General features: G+C 46.2%; 1 protein-coding gene across 2 annotated transcripts in view; it reads right to left on the bottom strand.

The window, feature by feature from the left end:
• Positions 1-25,348, bottom strand: part of LOC120024378 (gephyrin) — a 103,806-nt gene that overhangs the window by 8,374 nt on the left and 70,084 nt on the right. Inside the window, exons 9-14 of one of the 2 annotated variants that reach the window (XM_038968608.1) lie at positions 14,006-14,047; positions 12,000-12,074; positions 7,599-7,661; positions 5,272-5,314; positions 3,790-3,927; positions 88-180 (exon numbers count right to left, since the gene is read on the bottom strand). In XM_038968608.1, coding sequence (XP_038824536.1) covers positions 88-180; positions 3,790-3,927; positions 5,272-5,314; positions 7,599-7,661; positions 12,000-12,074; positions 14,006-14,047 — 454 coding nt within the window. The remainder of the gene's footprint in view (positions 1-87; positions 181-3,789; positions 3,928-5,271; positions 5,315-7,598; positions 7,662-11,999; positions 12,075-14,005; positions 14,048-25,348) is intronic. The other variant, XM_038968609.1, reaches the window with a different exon arrangement.

The following is a 25,348-nucleotide window of genomic DNA, read 5'->3' as shown; positions in this document are numbered from 1 at the left end:
GTGTGTGTGTGTGTGTGTGTGTGTGTGTGTAGTGTAGTGTGTGGTTGTGTAGGCTACATTGCAATATATTACAGTTGAATTACATACCTCTTACAGCATAACCATCCTTGACAGAGGCGGGGAACGGGGGCAGGTTGTCTTTGGCATAAACGTCCTGAGCCAGGACTCGACCCATCCCATCTAGAGAGAGAGAGAGAGGATGGAGGGAGGAGAAGAGAGAGGGAGAAGGGGGACAGGGAGAGAGAGAGAGAGAGAGAGAGGGAAAGAGGTAGGAAGGGAGAGACGGAGGGGAAAAGAAAAAAGAAAGAAAGTTAAAAAATGTAGAGGGAGAGAAGAGGGCATGAGAGAGAGGAAGGGAGAAAGGGAGAGGAGAGGGCATGAGAGAGAGGAAGGGAGAAAGGGAGAGGAGAGAGAGAGGGATTGAATGGAATTGAGAGAGGGAGAGAGGGAGAGGGAGAGAGAAGGAGAGAGAGAGGGAGAGAGGGAGAGAGGGAGAGAGAGAGAAGGAGAGAGAGAGAGAGGGAGAGAGGGAGGGAGAGAGAGGGAGAGAGGGAGAGGGAGAAGGAGAGAGAGAGAGGGAGGGAGAGACAGAGGGAGAGAGGGAGAGAGGGAGGGAGAGGAGGGACAGATGGAGGGAGAGAGGGAGAGAGGGAGAGAGAGGGAGGGAGAGACAGAGGGAGAGAGGGAGAGAGGGAGGGAGAGGAGGGACAGATGGAGGGAGAGAGGGAGAGAGAGAGAGGAGGGAGAGAGGGCATCTGTTTCAGATGAAGACACGGAGAGACATATGTGCCAGAGGTGTGTGTGTTAGAGAGAGAGTGTGACACCTCTCATCAGGATCTCTGTGGGTGACTCACCACCTGACCAGAAAAACACACACACACGCACACATGCACACACACACCCGAACCTAAAAAACACACACATCCAAACAAACACACACACACCGGAACAAACATACACAGACACACACAAACACTCATGCCCACACACTCTTGTGTGTGTGAGTGTGTGTGTCTTTCTGTGATTATTAAGTGGGTGTTAATGTGAAATCTGAGCTATGATATCAATGACTTACATGAGATGGAGAGCTGAGGATTGGGACACACACGCACAAGCACGCACATATGCACGCACACACATAAGAGTATGTTCAAATAATGTTACTTCAAGCATTTGAATAAGACTGGAGTGCCAGATGTTGGGACGTGAGTGGATTTGCACTTTTGGGACTATTCAAGGAATTGATAGTATTGTGCCAGGCAAGCTTAGACAAGCTAAGACAAGCTCCATCAAGCACACACACGGACCATGCCCCCTCCCCCCCCACCACACACCTATCTCTCTGCCTCCCCTCCCCTCCCCCACCACACCCCCCTCTCCATCCCCTCCCCCCACCACACACCCCTCCCCCCACCAGAACGGGAGCTGTTCCATCCTGAAACACCCTCCCCCAAAACAACATGAAACATCACTTTACTAGGAGAAAAGAGAGAGAACACACCACCATAGCTGTTCTATTAGTCATGATGAGCACAGAGCTGAATCAGAAGTGTGTGAGTGTGTAAATGTGTGTCGTGTGCCCTGCCCCCATGTCAGGTCTGTGTCACCACCACCACACTGATGTCACACAGCCAGGGGGGTGACCACGGCCCTAAGGCACTCTGACAAAGGCCCTGAGGGCAGTGCCCTAGGAAGAGCTAGGGGGACAGACATGCTCCAGGACCAGTGTGTTTGTACTCCTCTGAATGTGTCTGTACACTGTAACTTGACATTCAGAGTATGTGTGTAACATCTAAGCCTGCAGACAAGAGCCAGAGTCAGTTTAAACCCTGTCATGTGTAGTTCATATTGTCAGTGAGGTGGTTGAGCCTGACACGGTGCTACAAGTCTGTTCTGTACCACCGACATTCTATTGTAATATGAATAATGTTATTTAGCAGACGCTTTTATCCAATTTTACATACGGTTGGTCCCGGGAGTCAAACCCACCATCCTAGGACCACACTGTTGAGCTACTGATCATGTAGTGCTAAGTTAGGTAATGGTCACTCACTTTATGTCTGTGAGTCTCTGGGTCTCCCTGTTTCGACTCCTTCGACTAGGGTGGTAGTTGTGAATCTACCTCTGTTTATTATGGATGATCAAATCCGGAAAGAGCTGAGTCGGTTTGGTAAGTTTGCTATCGGTTTTCGTGTACTGTCGGCAGGCTTTCAGGCAGATGCCATTAAGCATGTTGTATCGTTCAAGACTTCTTGTTTCTGAATTACAATGAGTAACAGTTAAATGTGTATTTTAAAGTGATGCTCGGGTAGGGGCTCTACGCAGGGTTTGCCTTCACAAATAGTATACGGTGCTTTGAGTGGGGGGATTTGGGGAATAAGAGCTTTGCATGCACACAAAGGCCATAGACAAGGTGAGGATACAAGCGCCAGTGGGGGAATTCGAGGTCAACGTGCAGGGTGCCATGAGACATAGGTAGCAGAGGCTGGGTCTAGTCATGCTATAGATGGTGGGGTAGCTGAGGCTGGGTCTAGTCATGCTATAGATGGTGGTGTAGATGAGGCTGGGTCTAGTCATGCTATAGATGGTGGTGTAGCTGAGGCTGGGTCTAGTTATGCTATAGATGGTGGTGTAGATGAGGCTGGGTCTAGTTATGCTATAGATGGTGGTGTAGATGAAGTTTTCGTCCGAGTTCGCCTGCATCTGCGCGAGCGTTTGGACATGTGCACTAAACATGCTAGCAAAAGTAGCTACTTAGACATAAGTAATGGACATTATCGAACAAAACAACAATTTATTCTGGAACTAGGATTCCTGGGAGTATATTCTGATGAAGATGATCAAAGGTAAGGGAATATTTATGATGTAATTTCGTATTTCTGTTGACTCCAACATGGCGGAGAAATGTTGTTATTTTTGAGCACCGTCTCAGATTATTGCATGGTGTGCTTTTTACGTAAAGTTTTTTTGAAATCTGACACAGCGGTTGCATTAAGAACAAGTGTATCTTTAATTCTATGTAAAACATGTATCTTTCATCAAAGTTTATGATGAGTATTTCTGTTATTTGACGTGGCTCTCTGCAATTTCTCCGGATATTTTGGAGGCATTTCTGAATATGGCGTCAATGTAAACCGAGATTTGTGGATATAAATGGAATATATAATATGCACAATATGCACATCTTCCATGCTTCACGTCTCTCTCTCTCCGTCTCTCTCTCTCTCTCTCTCTCTCTCTCTCTCTCTCTCTCTCTCTCTCTCTCTCTCTCTCTCTCCCTCTCTCCCTCCCTCTCCCTCCCTCCCTCTCCCTCCCTCTCTCTCCCTCTCTCTCCCTCTCTCTCTCTCTCTCTCTCTCTCTCTCTCTCTCTCTCTCTCTCTCTCTCTCTCTCTCTCTCTCTCTCTCTCTCTCTCTCTCTCTCTCTCTCTCTCTCTCTCTCTCTCTCTCTCACTCTCTCTCGCTCTCTCTCTCTCACATCTATAGTTGATGTGTTCGTAAGGTGATATATACAGTAATATTGATGTAGTCAGTGGATGACTCACTCTCTTGCCTGGCCTTTGTAATAGATGATTGATAGATGTACTCATCATGCTGACCAGACACAATACAGACTAGTTGATGTGTGCTGATTTGTGCATGTATGTGTGTATGTGTGTGTGGGTGACATGTGTGTTGTATAGTTGACGTGTGTATGTGTGTGTGTGTCCTCACCTCCATACTTTCATGTGTGTGTGCAGTATTTGTGTATGCACTTTTATAGCTAATGTGTGTGTGCATTCCCCTCCTCACCTCTGTAGTTGATGATCTCAGTACCCAGGATGGCGGTCATCTCTAGCACAGTGATGAAGGCCTTGTCCATGGAGGTGAGGGGGAACGGGGACATGCGGTGTCTCCGGGCCACCTTGGTGATGTCCACCGCACTGTGACCTGATGGGAGGGAGAGAGAGAGAGAGAGAGAGAGAGAGAGAGAGAGAGAGAGAGAGAGAGAGAGAGAGAGATAGAGAGAGAGAGAGAGAGAGAGAGAGAGAGAGAGAGAGAGAGAGAGAGAGAGAGAGAGAGAGAGAGAGAGAGAGAGAGACAGAGAGAGAGAGGACACAGGGACAGTGTCTTACACTGAATCATACACATACAGTACCAGTCAAAAGTTTGGACACACCTACTCCTTAAAAGGTTTGTCTTTATTTGGACTATTTTCTACATCGTAGAATAATAGTGAAGACATCAAAACTATGAAATAACAAATGGAATCATGTAGTAACCAAAAAAAGTGTTAAACAAATCAAAATATATATTTGATTTGAGATTCTTCAAAGAAGCCACCCTTTGCCTTGATGACAGCTTTGCACACTCTTGGCATTCTCTCAACCAGCTTCACCTGGGATGCTTTTCTAACAGTCTTGAAGGTGTTTCCACATATGCTGAGCACTTGTTTGCTGCTTTTCCTTCACTAGGTCCAACTCATCCCAAATCATCTCAATTGGGTTGAGGTCAGGTGATTGTGGAGGCCAGGTCATCTGATGCAGCACTTCATCCCTCTCCTTCTTGGTCAAATAGCCCTTCCACAGCCTAAATTATAGTCCCACTATGAGCAAACCAGATAGGATGGCGTATCGCTGCAGAATGCTGTGGTAGCCATGCTGGTTAAGTGTGCCTTGAATTCTTAATAAATCACCAAGAGTGTCACCAGCAAAGCACCCCGCACACCATCACACCTCTTCCATGCTTCACGGTGGGAACCACAAATTCGGAGATCATCCGTTCACCTACTCTGCGTCTCACAAATACACAGAACCAAAAATCTTAAATACACGGAACCAAAAATCTTAAATTTGGACTCATCAGACCAAAGGACAGATTTCCAGTGGTCTAATGTCCGTTGCTCGTGTTTCTTGTTTAACACTTTTTTGGTTAATACATGATTCCATATGTGTTATTTCATTTACACACACACACACACAGAACAAAGTCAGGTGTAACTAACGTGTAATCTCTCTCTCCTACCTCTGCCTAGCAGCACAGAGAAGAGAAGCTACAGTGCACGGATTTCTCTTGACCAAATTCCCTGTCTTTTAAGCTGACGCTTCCACAGCATATTTCAGATTGTTAACATGAGCCTCAGTTAGCCCCTGGCACAACATCACTCGTGTGCACGGACGGATGCAAGAATGCTCATGTATGAACACACACGCACACATAGACGTGCACAAACAATTGTCCTGCTACAGGGGAAGCTCTAAGTCGCTTCTTCAGAGCGTGTGGTAGAGTGCTTACTTGATCTTAGGATATTTTCTTTGCTGCTGCATCGTGACTGCACCTGGCGAATGAGAGAGGGAGAGCGAGAGAGAGAGAGAGAAAAAAGAGACACAATGAGATTTTTATAGACCAGGTTGCCTTTTCGACATGTTTGAAAGATGAGATGTTTTCACAACAGTCAAAAAAGTGACCGAGAAAGAGGTTCGTGACACTACACCTATCTTGCTCTTTGTCCTTCCATACAGATGTCTTCCGCTTCCTGACCTCGTATCATTATCCTCTTTTATATGGTGCATACAATCTCATTGACATAGCAGCACTGTAAATCACATGGGTAATACTAATTCAAGTGCCTCTTGTCTTGCTTGATACAGTGATAGCGGCTGGAATAATTTCACTGAGTTAAAACAGATTAGCTCAATTCACAGATATAGCTGGATGAGTTAGACAGAGCTAAAATAAATGAGTTAATTTCACAGATATACCTGGATTAGTTCGACTGAGCTAAAATAGATGAGTTAAATTCACAGATATACCTGGATTAGTTCGACTGAGCTAAAATAGATGAGTTAAATTCACAGATATACCTGGATTAGTTCGACTGAGCTAAAATCGATGAGTTAAATTCACAGATATACCTGGATTAGTTTGACTGAGCTAAAATCGATGAGTTAAATTCACAGATATACCTGGATTAGTTCGACTGAGCTAAAATAGATGAGTTAAATTCACAGATATACCTGGATTAGTTCGACTGAGCTAAAATCGATGAGTTAAATTCACAGATATACCTGGATTAGTTCGACTGAGCTAAAATAGATGAGTTAAATTCACAGATATACCTGGATTAGTTCGACTGAGCTAAAATAGATGAGTTAAATTCACAGATATACCTGGATTAGTTCGACTGAGCTAAAATAGATGAGTTAAATTCACAGATATACCTGGATTAGTTCGACTGAGCTAAAATAGATGAGTTAAATTCACAGATATACCTGGATTAGTTCGACTGAGCTAAAATAGATGAGTTAAATTCACAGATATACCTGGATTAGTTCGACTGAGCTAAAATAGATGAGTTAAATTCACAGATATACCTGGATTAGTTCGACTGAGCTAAAATCGATGAGTTAAATTCACAGATATACCTGGATTAGTTCGACTGAGCTAAAATCGATGAGTTAAATTCACAGATATACCTGGATTAGTTCGACTGAGCTAAAATAGATGAGTTAAATTCACAGATATACCTGGATTAGTTCGACTGAGCTAAAATCGATGAGTTAAATTCACAGATATACCTGGATTAGTTCGACTGAGCTAAAATCGATGAGTTAAATTCACAGATATACCTGGATTAGTTCGACTGAGCTAAAATAGATGAGTTAAATTCACAGATATACCTGGATTAATTCGACTGAGCTAAAATAGATGACTTAAATTTAAATTCACAGATATAGTGGACAAAGGCAACAACATCCATATTGATTAAACATTGATAATAACAGATATATTAAGAGCAATAACAGCAGTATTGATAGTGGCTGCTCAGATGTGGAGCAGGAGGGCTGGGTTTCTCTGAAAACCTCTGATTCTATGGGAACGATAAGCTAACGCTCAACTAACGCAGAAGAGTGTAGCTAGACAGAGGGAATGGTTAGAGTGAGGCGCTACAGTAAGTACAGCCCTCACACACTCTATGTGAATGTGTGTGTGTTGAGGGGGTGGGGGATTACGATCAGTTTTAGCTCAGAAATTATGTCTGTGTCTCTATTCCGTTTTGTCTCCTGTCTACCTGTCTGCCTACTTGTCTACCTGTCTGTCTCTATTTCTTTCTGTCTCCCATCTACCTACCTGCCTACCTGTCTGTCTGTCTGTCTCTGTATGCCTGCGTGTCTGGTTGTCTGTCTTATCTGCTCCATGTCTATGTGGCTCAGCAACATGTGCCCCCCCCCCCCCCACTACAACTACTGCAACACCGCTGGGTACTGCACAGCCAGAGGCGGGAGAGAGGGGCAAGGGGGATGGAGGGGAGGGAGGGAGGGATAGCAGGATGTGGTCCCATAGCCGAGAGAAAAGCAAAACGACCAGACAAGACTGCAGCTCAACTAGTGAACTAAAAGAGAGAGAGAGAGAAAGAGCGAAAGGAAGAGAGAGAGAGTGTGCACTACTGGAGCAAACTGATGTCGTCTACAGACATTCTGCAACACCAGACACAGATACTAAAAGCAGAGCATGTTAGGGAGAGAGAGAAAGAAAGAGAGATGGCAAGAAAGACAGAAAAACAGAGAGAAAGCCAGAAACGGAGGGCGGCAGCTCCTCATTGATGGGGGGGGGATAGTTACTCGAGAGCTGAAGGTCCTATGGCTCCTGCGATCATCTTTAAGCCCCTCCAACCTACACTGGAGCTAGTAGGAGATAAAGCATCATCACAGGCATCAGTGAACATCAACTCCCAGGATGCATCAGTACTGTACCACAACACAACAACAGAGACAACAAGAGAGCGAGACACAAGGAACAACAATCGACTGCTAGCAGAAGGGAGAAGGGATAGGGTAAGGGGGAGTGTGTGAGAGAGGGAAAGTGACGAGGTTGAGCGAGAGAAAGAGAGGAGAGAGAGGGAGAGAAAGGGGGAGTGAGAGAGAGAGGTAGAAAAAAGAGGAGGAGAAAGAACGGGATGGGAAAAAGAGCGAGAGAGATAGTGAGAACGATAGAGAGAGAGAGAGAGAGAGAGCTAAAGATACAGGGGGGGGGAGGAGGGGGAGTGAAAGGGAGAGACAGGAGGGGATGGGAGAAGGGAAGTTACTAAGTCTACAGAAGACATAGAAAGATCAACTTGCAGAATACATAGAAAAATCAACTTTCAATACATAGAAAGCAAAAATGAAGACTAACAATTAACAACTAAGTTATGAGATTCAGAACATTACAGGTGTGCCTTCTTCTGAAAGGTTTTGATCAGGACTAACAGTACCATTATATGTCTAACATGGACTTTTTTACAAACTACACAAAAATAACCATGAACTCAACAAGATGTATTACACAACATAAAAACACATATATTGGGTGTCGTTCTAATGAAATCGATCTAGCCAGTCTGCAAGGGAACCCCTTCGAAAGTCAACCTTAAACAGCAAATCTGTTTATATTCTCTATACTTGTCAACAACTCTGTTCCTCACTAGCGTAATACTAACGTGATATTATACTAAGCGGAAGGGGGATCGGGTCAGTGACTAGGCTAACGGCTCCTTAACATTCATGTAACGTTTGGGCATAACCGTATGAGAACGGTGGATGATGCTGCTACATTGGTGGCACTAGGAATGGACAGAGGGTGAGACACACCAACACAGGTGGAAAGAGACAGACAACAGAACTTCACTGAGACAAACACTTACTAAAGAGATTTACCACCAGAAAGCCATGGAGAGAGAGAGAGAGAGAGAGAGAGAGAGAGAGAGAGAGAGAGAGAGAGAGAGAGAGAGAGAGAGCACAACGACTTATGTGGACAGATGAAAAGAGCACCGAGAGGAAAGAGTGAGAGAGTGTGGAGAAAAAGTGCAGAAAAAGGGTGCAGAAGCAAATGTGTGGAGAAACGGGTAGAGCAAAGCATGACATCATACACTCCCACCTTTTCTCCCTCTATCCCTCTCTCCCTCCCTCTCTCCCTCCCTCTCTCCCTCCCTTTCCTTGGAAAACAGAGAAAGAGAGGTATACTGTATGCATGAGTGACACAAAATGTAACATACACATACACACAGACGTTTTAGTACAGGTCACTTAAATCAAACAGTTTTCGTACAGACACTACAGTACTTAAGACAGACACTTGACAGACACACAAACACACACACACACACACACGCACGCACACACACACGCACGCATGCACGCACACAGACACAGACACAGACACAGACACACATAGACACAGACACACACACAGACACACACACGCACGCACGCACACACTGCAGTGTGGAAAAAGTGAATATGACTTTATGCCCAACAGTGTAATTCAAAAGAAGGAATTACTGAAAGTCTATTTGAGGCACACTGCACTGTAGCGGTACTTGTGCCAGGAGTGTGTGTAGGTGTATTTGTGACTGGGACGGCTGCCATTGACTGTTTTGAAGAACATGTGAACTGCACTGAATGAGAGTGTTTATATATCATGTATGAGTATGCTGTGTGTGTAGTAGAACTGATTGAAGGGTGTGTTTGCTCGTGTCCATGTGAGTACGCTAAGTGTCCATGTGTGTGTGTCTGTCTGTGTGTGTGTCTGTCTGTGTGTGTCTGTCTGTCTGCGTGTGTGTAGCAGAGCTCTTAGGCCCTGCAGCAATATGCCTACCCTTAGGCAAAACCCTGACTATACACCAGCCTATTAAACTGAACCTTAATGGAACAGAATATACACACACACACACACACACACACACACACACACACACACACACACACACACACACACACACACACACACACACACACACACACACACACACACACGGAAAACAACCATAATTGCTTTACACGGCAACCCGATAGTCGCCGCGGAAACGGCCTGACGATGGGTTGTCATGGCGATCGTCCACAGAGATCAATGGCGGAGGGGGCGCATGTGGAATAGCGAGTGGCGAGCACGGAGGCCGAGTCAGGGAGAAAGGTCTCGGAGTGGACGGCTACGGCGAGCCACGGACGCCGCTAAGCTTACCGCTGCCTAGGGGAAATGAATTGGCCAATAACGGACGAGGTAAACAAGCGGCTCGCGGGGACGAGGGAACAGCCACTGTTCCTGTGTTTCTGTGCTGGGCTCAGCAAAAAACAAAGGCGCTGTCCGACAAATTATGCAAAGAGGGGGATTTCGGAGGAGAGGAAGAGGAGAGGGATGTGACATGGGGCAGGGAGGGGAGGAGAGAACGGGAGGAGTAGCCTCGTCCTTACATGGGAAGCCAGGGTAGTCCAGGGTAGAAAAATTGCAAAATAGGGGTGGAATTTGGAACCCGCTTTAAATCAGTGACCCATCGCAACATATCAAAACAATAAAGTGTCTTGCTTGGGCGGAGCTCCAGAGGTACTCACTAGATTAGTGCAGTAGGTGCAACAGGACATGAGGAAAGACGGGTAAACATGTGTCCATATACTGGTTGTGTATGGAGCACACAATTCCCTTTTTCCTCCAGGTTTTTTACCACTTTCTGCCATGTTGCAAACTAGCACACAGAACAACTCACTGCAAAATGTGTCCTACCCGGTCTGAAAGCAGTGACGAACATAACACGTAGCACCAACGAGCATGTGGGGAGGGTTCTTGAAATGTAACATCCAATCAAAATCCTACGGTCCATTCAAACCGCGTTTTTGCAATACAAACTTCTCCAGACTTCCAAGGCAGGTGTGATAACCAGGTTATTTTGGAGCTGTGGCTACGCAAGACTAGGAGAGGAGAGGAAAGGAGAGGAGAGGAAAGGAGAAAGGAGTTCAAAACCCTTCTAGCACCACTCTGTCCCACGGGAGAAAGGGATGGAAGAGAGGATAGTGACAGAGTGGGGAAGGACGGGACAAATGCTTCTGTGGCCCTCAAAAGACAACACTCACTTGCCAGAGCGAGACCTAAGGGGGACAGAGGGGGAGAGGGGGGGGGGGGGGGGGGGGCGAGGGAGGGAGAGAGTGAGGGGGGTGAGAGATGCCCCTCTACACTACTCAAGGGTCGATTCGCGGATAGGGACGAGCATCACATAGGAGTGACGCCACCTGACAGCACTTCCTCTTCCCCTGACACACACACACACACACACACACACACACACACACACACACACACACACACACACACACACACACACACACACACACACACACACACACACACACACACACACACACACACACACACACACAGCTATGCTCTGGTACAAGGACATTGATGTGCACATCTTCACATAGACATGAACAAAAGCACAACAACACATACAAAAACGCTGCAAGAACTGCTCCCCTGCCCAGCTGCCAACACACACACACACACACACACACACACACACACACACACACACACACACACACACACACACACACACACACACACACACACACACACACACACACACACACACACACACACACACACACACACACACGCACGACTAGATGGATGACGGATGAGAGAGAATGAACGCTGGTGGAGTTCTAGAGAGGCCTGAGCAGGGGATGTACTGAACACTCTATCTCCAAGCCTACTGTACTGTTCATTGTATGGGCTTTGCTAAAATGCCTGGTGAGAGAGAGGTATTGTTATGAACAGATCAAGCTAAAACGCCTAGAAAGACTACATTACCCAAACTACTCTGTGTGCCAAATTCCTACTGGAACCTTTCATATTGTGTGTTGCTCCCCTATGGCAATACATCCGACGTGTCCTTCCTGCCTCTCCTGCCTCTCCTCCCTCTCTTCCCTACAATCTCTCACTACTGTAGATGAGCTCCAGTACTGCATCACCACACAGGGGAGCCGCCGAGAGCAGGCTGCCTGAGATGGCGAGCCCTCTGTGGGCTGTGGATCCTGGCACCTCCCCTGTCTGTCTACGTACCTCTGGATGTCTGTCAGGGGTCTCTAACAGGTGTCTTTGGTTTCTCTGAGGCCCTAGTGCTGTGTGGTGACTGTGCCTGTGTCTATGGTGAGGAGCGAGGCCCGCATGCCGGTATAGAGGAAGGGTAGGAAGAATGTAAGGGGGTTTACCTGGTCCAAGGTAGAGTACCTTGACTTGAGCGTGATGACCTCATCCAGGTGAGCCCTGAACTCTCTCCGTGAGGCCTGGAGGAAGCCACAGGATAGGTCACTCGCCTTCATGCATCACACACATGTCCCATATTGGTACACACACACACAGGCACGCACATATACATGTACACACACACTCAAATGTCCTGGTACAGTACAATAGTACACATAGTTGTGGCCTGGCACACACACAGACACACATATAGACACACACACACACACACACACACACACACACACACACACACACACACACACACACACACACACACACACACACACACACACACACACACACACACACACACACACACACACACACACACACACACACACACACACACACACACACACACACAACCCAGGACTACTGAGGTGACACATACAGAAATCAGTTCAAACAACAACAAAAAAAGACCACTGACTCCAAAACAACCAATATTCTGACAATACAGAAACAAAAATTGATGAAATAGTAACCAAATAATGTGATGGCAACTTTTTGCTCCAACCTAGAGCACGTTTAGCATGGGTCTGAGAGTGAGTTAGTGTTAGTGAGCGGAGGAGAGTGATATTAGCTTTGTTTGTGTTGGTGTACTGGTGGAAATGTGCCTCTTTTCTCTTCAGTGTTTGACATATGGTTCCTGTATCTTCGCTCTAAAATGATCCAAGGTCAGTTATAACTCACATTATTGGTTGCTGCAAGGGTAGAGAAAGCTGACCCTAAATCAGATGAAACCCTACTGAAGGCCTGTGCTTAAGCTGTCAAAACATTGGTTTATTAAACTTATTGCATCCGAGCCATTAGAGCTGGAGTGTCAAACATTTGGTCCGCAGATCCGGCACACGAGGGGATCCAATCTTTGACATTTGACATTTTGCAAAAATAAATTTAGGGGGCAACGAACGAATTCAATATACTTTAACATGACTAAATCCAAATGTGTAGAATGATAATGGACCTACATTCATCCAGTTGACTGTGTCCAGCTCACTAATCACTGAAATGAAAGCTAGACAGTCAGGGACCATAGAACATTCCAGAAACAATGTGTAGAGGACTATTTTACGCTCATTTTAACTGCATGGAAATATAACACATTTTCAGTGTGGCCCTCCGGACCTCAATGAAGACTGAATACGGGCAAAATTAGCTTGACAACCCTGCATTAGTGTCCAACTTTCTATTTATTTTTATAAATAAATGCTACTTACAGGAGATCTATTGTGTCCTCCCACTGCCCATCTATTGCAGATGGATACCATATCCCTTCCCAATCATCAATCTCACTAACAATAAATCAAGCACAGGAGAGGTGCCTGTTAGAGATATTGTCACAATGCTGAATAAGAGCAAGCCTACCTCAAAACCAGCTGAAGGGTAGAGCAATGCACTGTTGGTACAAGCACCGCTGCCGCCGCACAGCGAGACGGCTACCATGACGTTTCAACTCTAACACTGTATTTGGAACGTCACTGAGTCACATGTCACATGGCAGGAGGTGTGAGTGGGTGGTGAGGTGATGACGTGAGTGGAGCTGTGTGTGGGGAGGGAGGGAGTCAATTAGATACAATTTAGGGTATCTCAGACGATATGATGCGTTCGATTACACTATGGTCCAAATGTTAACATGAAACTGGTCAAAAGGCCTGTACATACTCTGATACAGGAAGAGATTTAAAAATGCAAAGGATTCTGGGATTTGCAGTACTCCGAGAGACGACTGTGTCCTTCCACCTAGCAGGGGCAGCATGCAGGGCAGACATACAGATAAAAGGAAGAAGGAGGAGGAACATTATGCAAAACAGAGGAAGAAGGAAGAAGGAAGGAAGGATGGAGTGACTGCGCAAACATGCCAGGTGAACGAGGAGGGGGGACCATGGTAACCGATGCCATGACGATGCCATGACAACGTCATGACGACGGTGCCCATGGCGATTCCTTAGTAGGTTTGCAAGAGTACCTCAGCAATGCTTAGGGTGGATGAACAGGAGGGGAGCCGCGCCTGGTGCCACAAGAGAGAAGGAGGAGGAGGAGGAGAAGGAGAAGGGGAGAAAAGAACAGGGTTAACACAGCCAGAAGCCAGACAGACAGACAGACGGATACTGAGACAGACAGACAGTGCCCCTGTCTCATGCCGTGTTCATGCGGTATCAGAATTATCGCATACTCAAGACCAACACTGCCATAAAGCAGCTCAGACGCATCAAGACAGCATCCAAAATTGCCTTCCAAGTGTTAAATTCAAGTGGGAAACTCGGGTAGCGTTGTTGTACCCCCAGTTTCCCAGTTCCTAGTTTCCACATGAATGCAGCATCAGTGTGTCTGTCTCAGGTAAGTCAGCATAGCCGAGGGTCAGGCATTATGACACATATAGTACAGTACAGGACAACACGGTAAAGCTGAGACTCCTGACTGAGGACCAGAGGAAAGCACAGTTACACTGGTCAATTTGATTTATTGGAATTGTTGCATTGACCGTCTATTTTGTTGATTGATTGTGTGTGTGTGTGTGTGTGTGTGTGTGTGTGTGTGTGTGTGTGTGTGTGTGTGTGTGCGTGCGTGCGTGCGTGTGTGCGTGTGTGTGTGTGAATGACCCAAAGCAAATCACCAAAACCTTTACTTACCGTAGGAAAGATGTTGTACATAGAAAACATTTCAATTGTGTGACAGTTTACCCTCCATTAATCAGCAACTTACTCTACAAAATTGTTTGGATGTTTATTTTTTTACCTTTATTCAACTAGGCAAGTCAGATAAGAACAAATTCTTATTTACAATGACGGCCTACTCCAGCCAAACCCGGACGATGTTGGGCCAATTGTGCGCCACACTATGGGACTCCCAATCACAGCCGGATGTGATACAGCCTGGATTCAAACCAGGTACTATAGTGACGCCTCTTGCACTGAGATGCAGTGCCTTAGACTGCTGCGCCACTCGGGAGCTCATAATTTTTACATAGAAAACATAATACAAACTATCACATTACCATACCCATAACTGTCTATCCCCTGTTTGGTCTGTAGACTGAACTGTAGACCTCAGACCAGTCTATCCATAGCTGCTCTGTAGCCTGATGAATGGGAGGGTATCAATGTGATATGGGGATCCATTCAAAGACATATTTAAGGAAATTCCTATTTTACTATGATGATAACCTCATTAAGTACAAAAGTACAAGTATTTCAATCTATTGTAGCCCACACAAACACTCATTTGACCAATGACAGACTAGACAAACACTGCCCTCAAAAGCTGACCAATGATAGACCAGTAAACCACGCCCTCTCCGACAGTGACCAATGACTGACCAGAAACCACGCCCCTCCAAAATGACCAATGACTGACCAGAAAACCACGCCCCTCCAAAATGACCAATGACTGACCAGAAAACTACTGCCCTCCAAAATGACCAATGACTGACCAGAAAACCACTGCCCTCCAAAATGACCAATGACAAACCAGAAAACTACTGCCCTCTCCAACACTGACCAATGACAGACCAGAAAACCATTGCCCTCCAAAATGACCAATGGCAGACCAGCAAACAACTGCTCCCCTCTAATTCCTCAAAAGATCTGACCAGTATGCTTCGGCCAACCCACCATATGCCTCGGCCAACCTTGATATTCTAACACCAAGCATCTTCAGAAGTCTTTAAAATCATCTATTACTTAGACTGCGCATTAAATGGCACTCTATTCCCTATGTAGTGCACTAGTTTTGACCAGGGCCCATAAGGCACTGGTCAAACGTAGTGCACTACATAGGAAACAGGGTGCCATTTCAGATTCAACTAAGTCTAACAGTCTGAGAGATCCACTCTAAACTGCCACTCTGGGAATTGTAAGGGAAAGACCGCATGAGGCTGTGGCAGGAATGCACAATGGAATAGCGACCAGAGCGAAGGGATGTTTGCACATCAAATCCTCTCGGCTATTCAATTCAAAAGACTGCAGCTGCAGTCGGCTCCATGTAGAAATGATAATAAGTCCTATTGTAGTAGTAAACCATGAGCTAGTGAGAGTGGTGCAGTGGAGGGAAGGGGGTAACGCAGTAGAGTGTGTGTGTGTGTGTTCATGGTTCTCTGGGTCTGCCCACCAGTCTCAATGGTTTGCATGGGCCCACTTGGGGAATGAACAGCCCTACAGTACTTTGAATGCAGTGGGTCAACGCAGAGCCTCCATTCAGTCTCATCCACTCCACTCTGTTTCTGTCTCTGATACTATTGAATGGTCTCTGTTTTCTGAATGTTTTCTAGGCTAGGCTAGGGTACAACCCGCGCAGGCAAACTCAGAGCAAGACGGCAGGAGTAAGTGAGGACAAAAATACTGGAAACAATGCACAAGAATACAGACTTACATACAAGCATGCAAACACCCACACATTTGGAAATATATGCACACACATACACACACACACACACACCACACACACACACACCACACACACACACACACACGCACGCACGCACGCACGCACGCACGCACGCACGCACGCACGCACGCGCGCACACACACACACCCCACGCATAATAATCTGGATAATCTCGCGTAACATGTTCCCTAATTTTGATCTAAAGCCATTGGACCCAAATGGACTACAGGGACTTGGAGCCAAACATATGAAGTACGGCTGTGTCTCCAGCAGATACAAAAGTGGAGCTTTTACTTTGATCAAATCTTCTACTCTCATCTCATCACGGCATCACGAAACCAAGGATGGCCTATAAAGTACACATTCCATTTAGGCTTGGGCTGTATACCGTATATACTGCATACCAGGGTATTTGGAAGTAGCCACGGGGTGGTTTTTCAATAGCGTCAATATCGTTGAAACTGATTCTTTGAAGTTTTTCCAATACATTTGAATATATACTTTTTAGGTAAATACCTGCAGGCAACTTGTGCAATACATTAGGGGATAAAGCAGATTGTGTTCTTCATTTCACCTGTCACATTATTTTACATTATGAAGCTTACCGTAGTTTCTCAGAAATTATTTAATGTGTTTGTTTGTAAATAGCACAACGGGAGAAAGAGGGAGCTGTGTATTAACAGAGGTCGCGTTTTATTTTGAAACCCAACAGTGGGTTTTTTTTGCTTCAAGAGAGTGATCAGGAACATGCAACTAAGGTTTAACTTCTCAGAAAATTTGGCAAAAAATAGCTTCATTTTCATCAGATGACAACAGAAGTGCAACGCTATTTGGCTAGCAGCCACAGGTAAATGAGCTTACAACGAAAAAGAAAGTGATGCATGTGGACATCATGTTTAATTTTTAATTTTGGACATTTTTAATTTCACCTTTATTTAACCAGGTAGGCTAGTTGAGAACAAGTTCTCATTTGCAACTGCGACCTGGCCAAGATAAAGCAAAGCAGTGCGACACAAACAACGTCACAGAGTTACACATGGAATAAACAAACATACAGTCAATAATACAGTAGAAAAAGTCTATACACAATGTGTGCAAATGAGGTAGGACAAGGGAGGTAAGGCAATAAATAGGCCATAGTGGCGAAATAATTACAATATTGCAATTAAACACTGGAGTGATGGATGTGCAGAAGATGAGTGTGCAAGTAGAAATACTGGGGTGCAAAGCAGCAAAATAAATAAAATAAATAACAGTATGGGGATGAGGTAGTTGGATGGACTATTTACAGATGAGCTATGTACAGGTGCAGCGATCTGTGAGCTGCTCTGACAGCTGGTGCTTAAAGCTAGTGAGGGAGATATGAGTCTCCAGCTTCAGTGATTTTTGCAGTGCATTCCAGTCATTGGCAGCAGAGAATTGTAAGGAAAGGCGGCCGATGGAGGAATTGGCTTCGGGGGTGATCAGTGAAATATACCTGCTTGAGCGCGTGCCACGGGTGGGTGCTGCCATGGTGACCAGTGAGCTGAGATAAGGCGGGGCTTTACCTAGCAAAGACTTATAGATAACCAGCAGCCACTGGGTTTGGCGACGAATATGAAGCTAGGGCCAGCCAACGAGAGTAGTAGTAGTATATGGGGCTTTGGTGACGAAACGGATGGCACTGTGATAGACTGCATCCAATTTGCTGAGTAGAGTGTGTCATTTTGTAAATGACATCGCCGAAGTCAAGGATCGGTAGGATAGTCAGTTTTACGAGGGTATGTTTGGCAGCATGAGTGAAGATGCTTTGTTGCCCGAAATAGGAAGCCGATTCTAGATTTAACTTTGGATTGGAGATGCTTAATGTGAGTCTGGAAGGATAGTTTACAGTCTAACCAGACACCTAGGTATTTGTAGTTGTCCACATTTTCTAGGTCAGAACCGTCCAAAGTAATGATGCTAGTCGAGCGGGACGGTGTGGGCAGCGATCGGTTGAAGAGCATGCATTAGGTTTACTTGCATTTAAGAGCAGTTGGAGGCCACGGAAGGATAGTTGTATGGCATTGAAGCTCGTCTGGAGGTTAGTTGACACAGTGTCCAAAGAAGGGCCAGAAGTATACAAAATGGTGTTGTCTGCGTAGAGGTGTATCAGAGAATCACCAGCAGCAAGAACGACGTCATTCATGTATACAGAGAAAAGAGTCGACTCGAGGATTGAACCCTGTGGCACCCCCATAGAGAGTGCCAGAGGTCCGGACAACAGGCCCTCCGATTTGACACACTGAACTCTGTCTGAGAAGTAGTTGGTGAACCAGGCGAGGCAGTCATTTGAGAAACCAAGGCTGTTGAGTCTGCCGATAAGAATGTGGTGATTGATAGTCGAAAGCCTTGGCCAGGTCGATGAACACAGCTGCACAGTACTGTCTCTTATCGATGGCGGTAACAATATCGTTTAGGACCTTGAGCGTGGCTGAGGTGCACCCATGACCAGCTCGGAAACCAGATTGCATAGTGGAGAAGGTAAGGGATAGTGGAGAATCCCCAATCTTTGGGGATCTCAGATGATACGAAAGAGAGGTTGAACAGGCTAGTAATAGGGGTTGCAACAATTTCTTTTTTAGAAAGAGAGGGTCCAGATTGTCTAGCCCGGCTGATTTGTAGGGGTCCAGATTTTGCAGTTCTTTCAGAACATCACCTATCTGGATTTGGTTGAAGGAGAAATGGGGGAGGCTTGGGCAAGTTGCTGTGGGGGGCGCAGGGCTGTTGACCCGGGGTAGGGGTAGCCAGGTGGAAAGCATGGCCAGCCGTAGAAAAATGCTTATAGAAATTCTCAATTATCGCGGATTTATTTGTGGTGACAGTGTTTCCTAGCCTCAGTGCAGTGGGCAGCTGGGAGGAGGTGCTCTTATTCTCCATGGACTTTACAGTGTCCCAGAACCTTTTGTAGTTTGTGCTACAGGATGCAAATTTCTGTTTGAACAAGATAGCCTTTGCTTTCCTAACTGCCTGTGTATATTGATTCCTAACTTCCCTGAAAAGTTGCATATTGCGGGGGCTATTCAATGCTAATGCAGTACGCCACAGGATGTTTTAGTGCTGGTGAAGGGCAGTCAGGTCTGGAGTGAACCAAGGGCTATATCTGTTCCTGGTTCTACATTTTTGGAATGGGGTGTGCTTATTTAAGATGGTGAGGAAAGCACTTTTAAAGAATAACTAGGCATCCTCTACTGACGGAATGAGGTCAATATCCTTCCAGGATACCCGGGCCAGGTCGATTAGAAAGGCCTGCTCGCTAAAGTGTTTTAGGGAGCGTTTGACAGTGATGAGGGGTGGTCATTTGACCGCAGACCCATTACGGACGCAGGCAATGAGGCAGTGATCGATGAGATCCTGGTTGAAAACAGCAGAGGTGTATTTGGAGGGCAGGTTGGTTAGGATGATATCTATGAGGGTGCCTGTGTTTACGGATTTGGGATTGTACCTGGTAGGTTCATTGATAATTTGTGTGAGATTAAGGGCATCAAGTTTGGATTGTAGGATGGCTGGGGTGTCCCAGTTTAGGTCACCTAACAGCACAAGCTCTGAAGATAATGTTTATCATAGAAAGAATGTAGCCAGCTAAATTTCCTAATGTTTTGCTTAAAGTTAATCTTTCATTTTACCGGAAAAAAGTAGGCTATTAACACCAAGAAAAGTAGCTCCACATCAGTCAGAGTGCTGTCTGCTGGTATAATGCCTGTTGGTGAATTCTCATCTGAAGCACAAACTGAAGCATTTTACATCTGGCATCAATATATTTCTCATGTGTTTTATAATTTTTTCCTGTGTGAAAAACAGAATTCTGCGTTAATGCGACCCCTAAGTTTAACTTGCAAGTTATCTAAGCAAGTGGCTGTATTAATAAGGTGACGGGGCGTCATATTGTGTTAGCTTCCTGCCGTGTTTGGGAAGTCAAAGCCCTTTGGATGAGCTATCTGTATCTTGATTTCCTTGTGTTTTTTGTCCACTCAGTTGTCGGCCTGTCTGCTCCTCCCCTCTCTTCTCCAATCAGAGCAGGCAGACCTGTTACCCTAGCGACTTCAGAGTCCACACAGCGTGTACACATGCTGTTTCAGTGCCAGTACTGTTCTTCCTTCAGACAAGCGCGTGTCAAAACGTTGTTCATCTCCACAATGTCTCTCGTTCATATCCGCTTGTAAATGTCTAAACTCACCAAAAATGACATTCGGTAGCTCCTACCATATGTATAACTTTATGAGCTGGGTTCCCTGTCTTTGCAATTAGTTTATTTTCGTTTGCGCTCGTTAGCATATTTAGCTAGCAGCCTCCATGAAAACTCGCAATTACTTGTGCTAATTTTGTTAGCATTCTGGTAAGACACCCAATGGGTGTTTTGAGTTTTTTTGTCGCCCCTTTGTGTACTAAGCCGGTAATACCATAAATCCCGGGATGAGAGAAGGATGGTATGATGATATGAAAATCTGGATACCGTCCAACCCTAATTCCATTCCATTCCATTCAACACTTCATAGGTATTGACATTGACATAAGAAATAAGAAACTGCATTGTAATTTCCAGATCTATGAGTTCATGTGTCACTGCATCTCTAGCCGTTGTTGGTCTTTACTGTATTGCAGTATATACCTTCCATTTCTCCATCCATCCAGTCCCCTACCAGCTCCTGTTGTGGACCCTAGTCTAGGGCCCTGGCTCAGAGGGACTATTGAGCCCAGTGGAGCTGCCTGTCTCTGTCTCCCTCTCCTCCCCCCTGCCTTTATGTAACCCTCAGTCTCTCACTCTCTCTTGAATACTGCAGCGACACGGCCACCACACTAGGCACGTGAGTCCTGCACCTCCCCCTCCTCCCCTTCTTCCCTCCTCCTCACCCCAACCCCGCAGTCAACGTACGCATGTCCCCTCCCCCGCCCTCTCCTCTCTCATCCCTGTGTACTTCCTACCATCACACTGCCTCATCATCGCTGTGTACGTGTTTATGGCTAACCATCATCATCACCATCATCATCATCATCATCATCATCATCAGACCACACACACTCGGCCATGCGTATAGACGTACACATGCGCATACAGTAGACACACACACAGGCACACTACACAAATACTGACAGTAAACACTCTAATTCATGTACAGACAGCATCCTCCATCATACACACTCCCAACAACACAGTCCAGAAACACACTCTCAAAACGCAGGAGGAAAGACACTACTTACCATCCTCAGAGTGAAGTCTGCACTGAGCGAGCTCTTCAACATGTGCACACGAGCACACACGCACACACACACAGGCACTCTGAGAGTGTGTGTGAGCGACAGAGCAAGCAGAGAGATACAGAGAGAGTACAGTTAGGGAGGAAGAGCAACAGAGAAGCAGCGTGCACGAGAAGGAGAACAGGAGGGAAAGCAACAGAGAGACAGAAAGAGGGAGAGGAGGAGTGACAGAATAAGAAGGAGGGGGTGGTGTGGGTGTGCAGCACCCATGTGAGTGTCTGCCTGTCTGTCAGCACATGGTAGAGGGGCTGACACTCTCCATCCCTTGTCCCTCTACTCTCTCTTCTTTCTCTCTCCCTTTCTCTCTCTCTCTCTCTCTCTCTCTCTCTCTCTCTCTCTCTCTCTCTCTCTCTCTCTCTCTCTCTCTCTCTCTCTCTCTCTCTCTCTTTCTACCTCTCTCTCTCTCCCTCCCCCTCTCTCTCCCTCTCTCTCTTTCACTCTCTCCCTCTTTCTCTCTCTGTACTGATTGGAGCAGTAGCAGAGTAGCAGAGGGAGTACAATTACTGTGACTGAGTGATATGACGAATGCTAGTGGGCTTACACACACATTCTGAAGACAGTGTAAGGACAGAAATGGACAGACCGACACAGAGAAAGAGAGGCAGACAGACAGCCAATGCAGCAGAGGCCTTCTTACCGAGGCAAGGCACTGCTATGACGCTCGGGCTATACCTCAAAACGCAGCTTGTTTCTCTTTCTCTTCCTCCCTTTCATCGTCCCCTACCCTACCCCCCTTCTCTCCATCACCCCTCTCTTCCCCTCTCTCTGTCCCCTTCTCTCCCTCTCTCACTCCCTCCTCTCTATTTTCCCCTCAACTCTCTCTCTCAGTGCATCTCATAAATCCTCCACACTTCCAGTGGTCCGAGGAGGAGGAGTCACTTTTACGAGCCTCCCTGTGCTGGAGGGAGGCTCGTACACTCACATACACTCACAATCAGTGCTGCTACCCCAGCCTCTCTGTGCTGTGGACACACACACACACACACACACACACACACACACACACACACACACACACACACACACACACACACACACACACACACACACACACACACACACACACACACACACACACACACACACACACACACACACAGGTGTATGAGTTTGAGAGCCCATGTCTATGCCTTCCACAGGAGAATTAAGCCTTAATGGTACAGGCTGTAAAACAAGAGCAGGCTCTACACAGCCCAAGAGCAGAGACCCACGTCTGCCTGCTGCCTACTGCCTGTCTGCCTACTGCCTGTCTGCCTACTGCCTGTCTGCCTACTGCCTGTTTGCCTTCACTTACCGCAGGGCACAGACTTGGAGGAAAACATGCAGAAACAGAAACACACCCCCACAGAAAACACTCAGTTTAGGATTCTTTCTCACACAGCCTTCCTCCACGCCTTATAATGATCTATAGACCACTAGCCTTAGTTGGCATGCACACAAGCACACACACAAACACACACTCCCCCATCCAGACCCCCACCCCCCCCACACCTCCACGTCTCTGGTGACATTCTCAGAAATGAGTGTGTGTGCCAGAGGGGGTAGTGAGAGACAGAGTAGGTACAGATCCTCTGAGTGCCGTCCAAAACACACACACACAAATCCCCTGTCGACAGTGGGAAGGTGGGAAGGGAGGGAGGGCCGCTTGGCAGCCTGGTCCAACAGCGCCCTGAGCCAGAGGACATTACCGCTGTCGGCCCCCAACCACACACACTCTGTTTTATACACTTACTAAAACCACCGCCACGCCATTGGGAAGCAGCCAGTGCCACCGGGCCGCAGACGCTACACACATGGCATAGACAGACCTCGGCAGTACTGAACAGACATCCACTGTAGAAGGCTACTGTACCAATGACCACAGTCCCTCTTTTGTCCTAAACGGCACCCTATTCCCTATACAGTGCACTACTTTTGACCAGGGCCCATAGGATCATGTGTGCACTATATAGGGATTGGGCTGCTATTTAGGACAAACGTAAGGTTGCAAAGGGAGGGTATATTTCTGGTAACTGTCGAGTTTTTTTTGTTGTCACATGACATCTGGTGGCACTTTTGGCTACTTCAGATTATCACAGGTGTCTGTAATTATCTCTGTGCCTGTGTGGCCTTATCACATGTAAAATATATAAAATAATCAACTAAGATTATTTTATAGAAAATCCTGGATGCTGATTGGTTTACTCACCACGATAATGCCTGTTAACGGTTCCATTTGAATGATCAATGTGCATCCACTATCCCACTGCCCAGCCAGGCAATTCATAAACTTCATCTCCCCTGTAAAACATGCCACTAGCCTAGCATTTGGTTTGCAACAGTTGGTCTAAATCTTGCCCTCTTCCTCTCCGACCTGTGCAACAATGTACATTACAATGTGATCTCCACCATGCCATGCAGCCTATACGTGACTAGACTGTAACGTTTCTCAAATGAAACAATGACAAGCAATAAGAAGCAATAAGGCCCTCAAACCAGGGAATTATTGTCAATAACACCCTCCTAAGGGCTGTTTTACTGGCCCTTCACTCCGTGTCGGCCCTAAGAACAGCCCTTAGTTGTGAGTGTGTGGTATATGGCCAATGTACCACGGCTAAGAGCTGTAGCCAGCCACTCCACGTTGCGTTGTGTAAGAACAGTACCTAGCCGTGGTACATCCCCTTGTACCTTATTGCTTAAATATACTGTAATAATATATATGTCATTTAGCAGACGCTTTTATCCAAAGTGACTTACAGTCATGCGTGCGACACATACATTTTACACACCACCGGTCCCGGGAATCAAACCCACTATCCTGGCGTCGCAAGCTCCATGTTCAAACGACTGAGCTACAGAGGACCACCGGCATAGGCAGACATCTATTGTGCTGAACAGACATACCCACCGTGCTACTGTAGCGATGACCCCATCAAGCACTATACTACACCCACAGCATAGACAGAGATCTAACCTACAAACAGTGGATCTGTGTTCAAGGCTATGTAGCAGTGACCACAGTACAGCGTGCTACAGACTAGGAAGGACTCATTGATCCAGCCCACTATGGCTGGCTGCATCCTGCATCCATTAGTGAATTGGATTACATATAGGACTAACAGCAACATGGGTGGCTTTCACGTTGTTCTGTATGACCAATGTAATGACATTAATAATACAGTATCGTTACTCATGTGATGTGTATGGATGTGTGTGTGAATGTGTATTTACACACGGTGTTATTGTGTGAGTGTCAACAGTGTGTGTGTGGGGTGTGTGTGTGTATACAGAGTGAATACGTGTGAGTGTGTGTGTGCGTGTGTGTATTCACACATAGTGTTTTTGTGTGTTCGTTAACAGTGTGTGTGTACACAGAGTGAATACGTGTGTGTGCATGTGTGTGTGTGTGTGTGTTTGTGTGTGTGTGTGTGTGTGTATACAGAGTGAATATGTCTGTATGTTTTTACACACAGTGTTATTGTGTGAGTGTTAATAGTGTGTGTGTGTTTGTGTGTGTGTGTGTGTGTGTGCGTGCGTGCGTGCGTGCGTGTGTGTCTGAGCTACACCCTTGCCTTGGCCATAACTCCTCTAAGGAGGCCAGAGATAGAGGTCAAGGGGGTGGTCTGTATATAACAGTCTTCTCATAGTGACTCATATTCCAGTGGAGAAGGAA

Source organism: Salvelinus namaycush, chromosome 29, assembly GCF_016432855.1.
Source record: "Salvelinus namaycush isolate Seneca chromosome 29, SaNama_1.0, whole genome shotgun sequence".
In the NCBI taxonomy this organism is placed as follows: Eukaryota; Metazoa; Chordata; class Actinopteri; order Salmoniformes; family Salmonidae; genus Salvelinus; species Salvelinus namaycush.
Note: the sequence above shows the minus strand (reverse complement) of the source record. Positions and strands in the feature narration are given on the sequence as shown.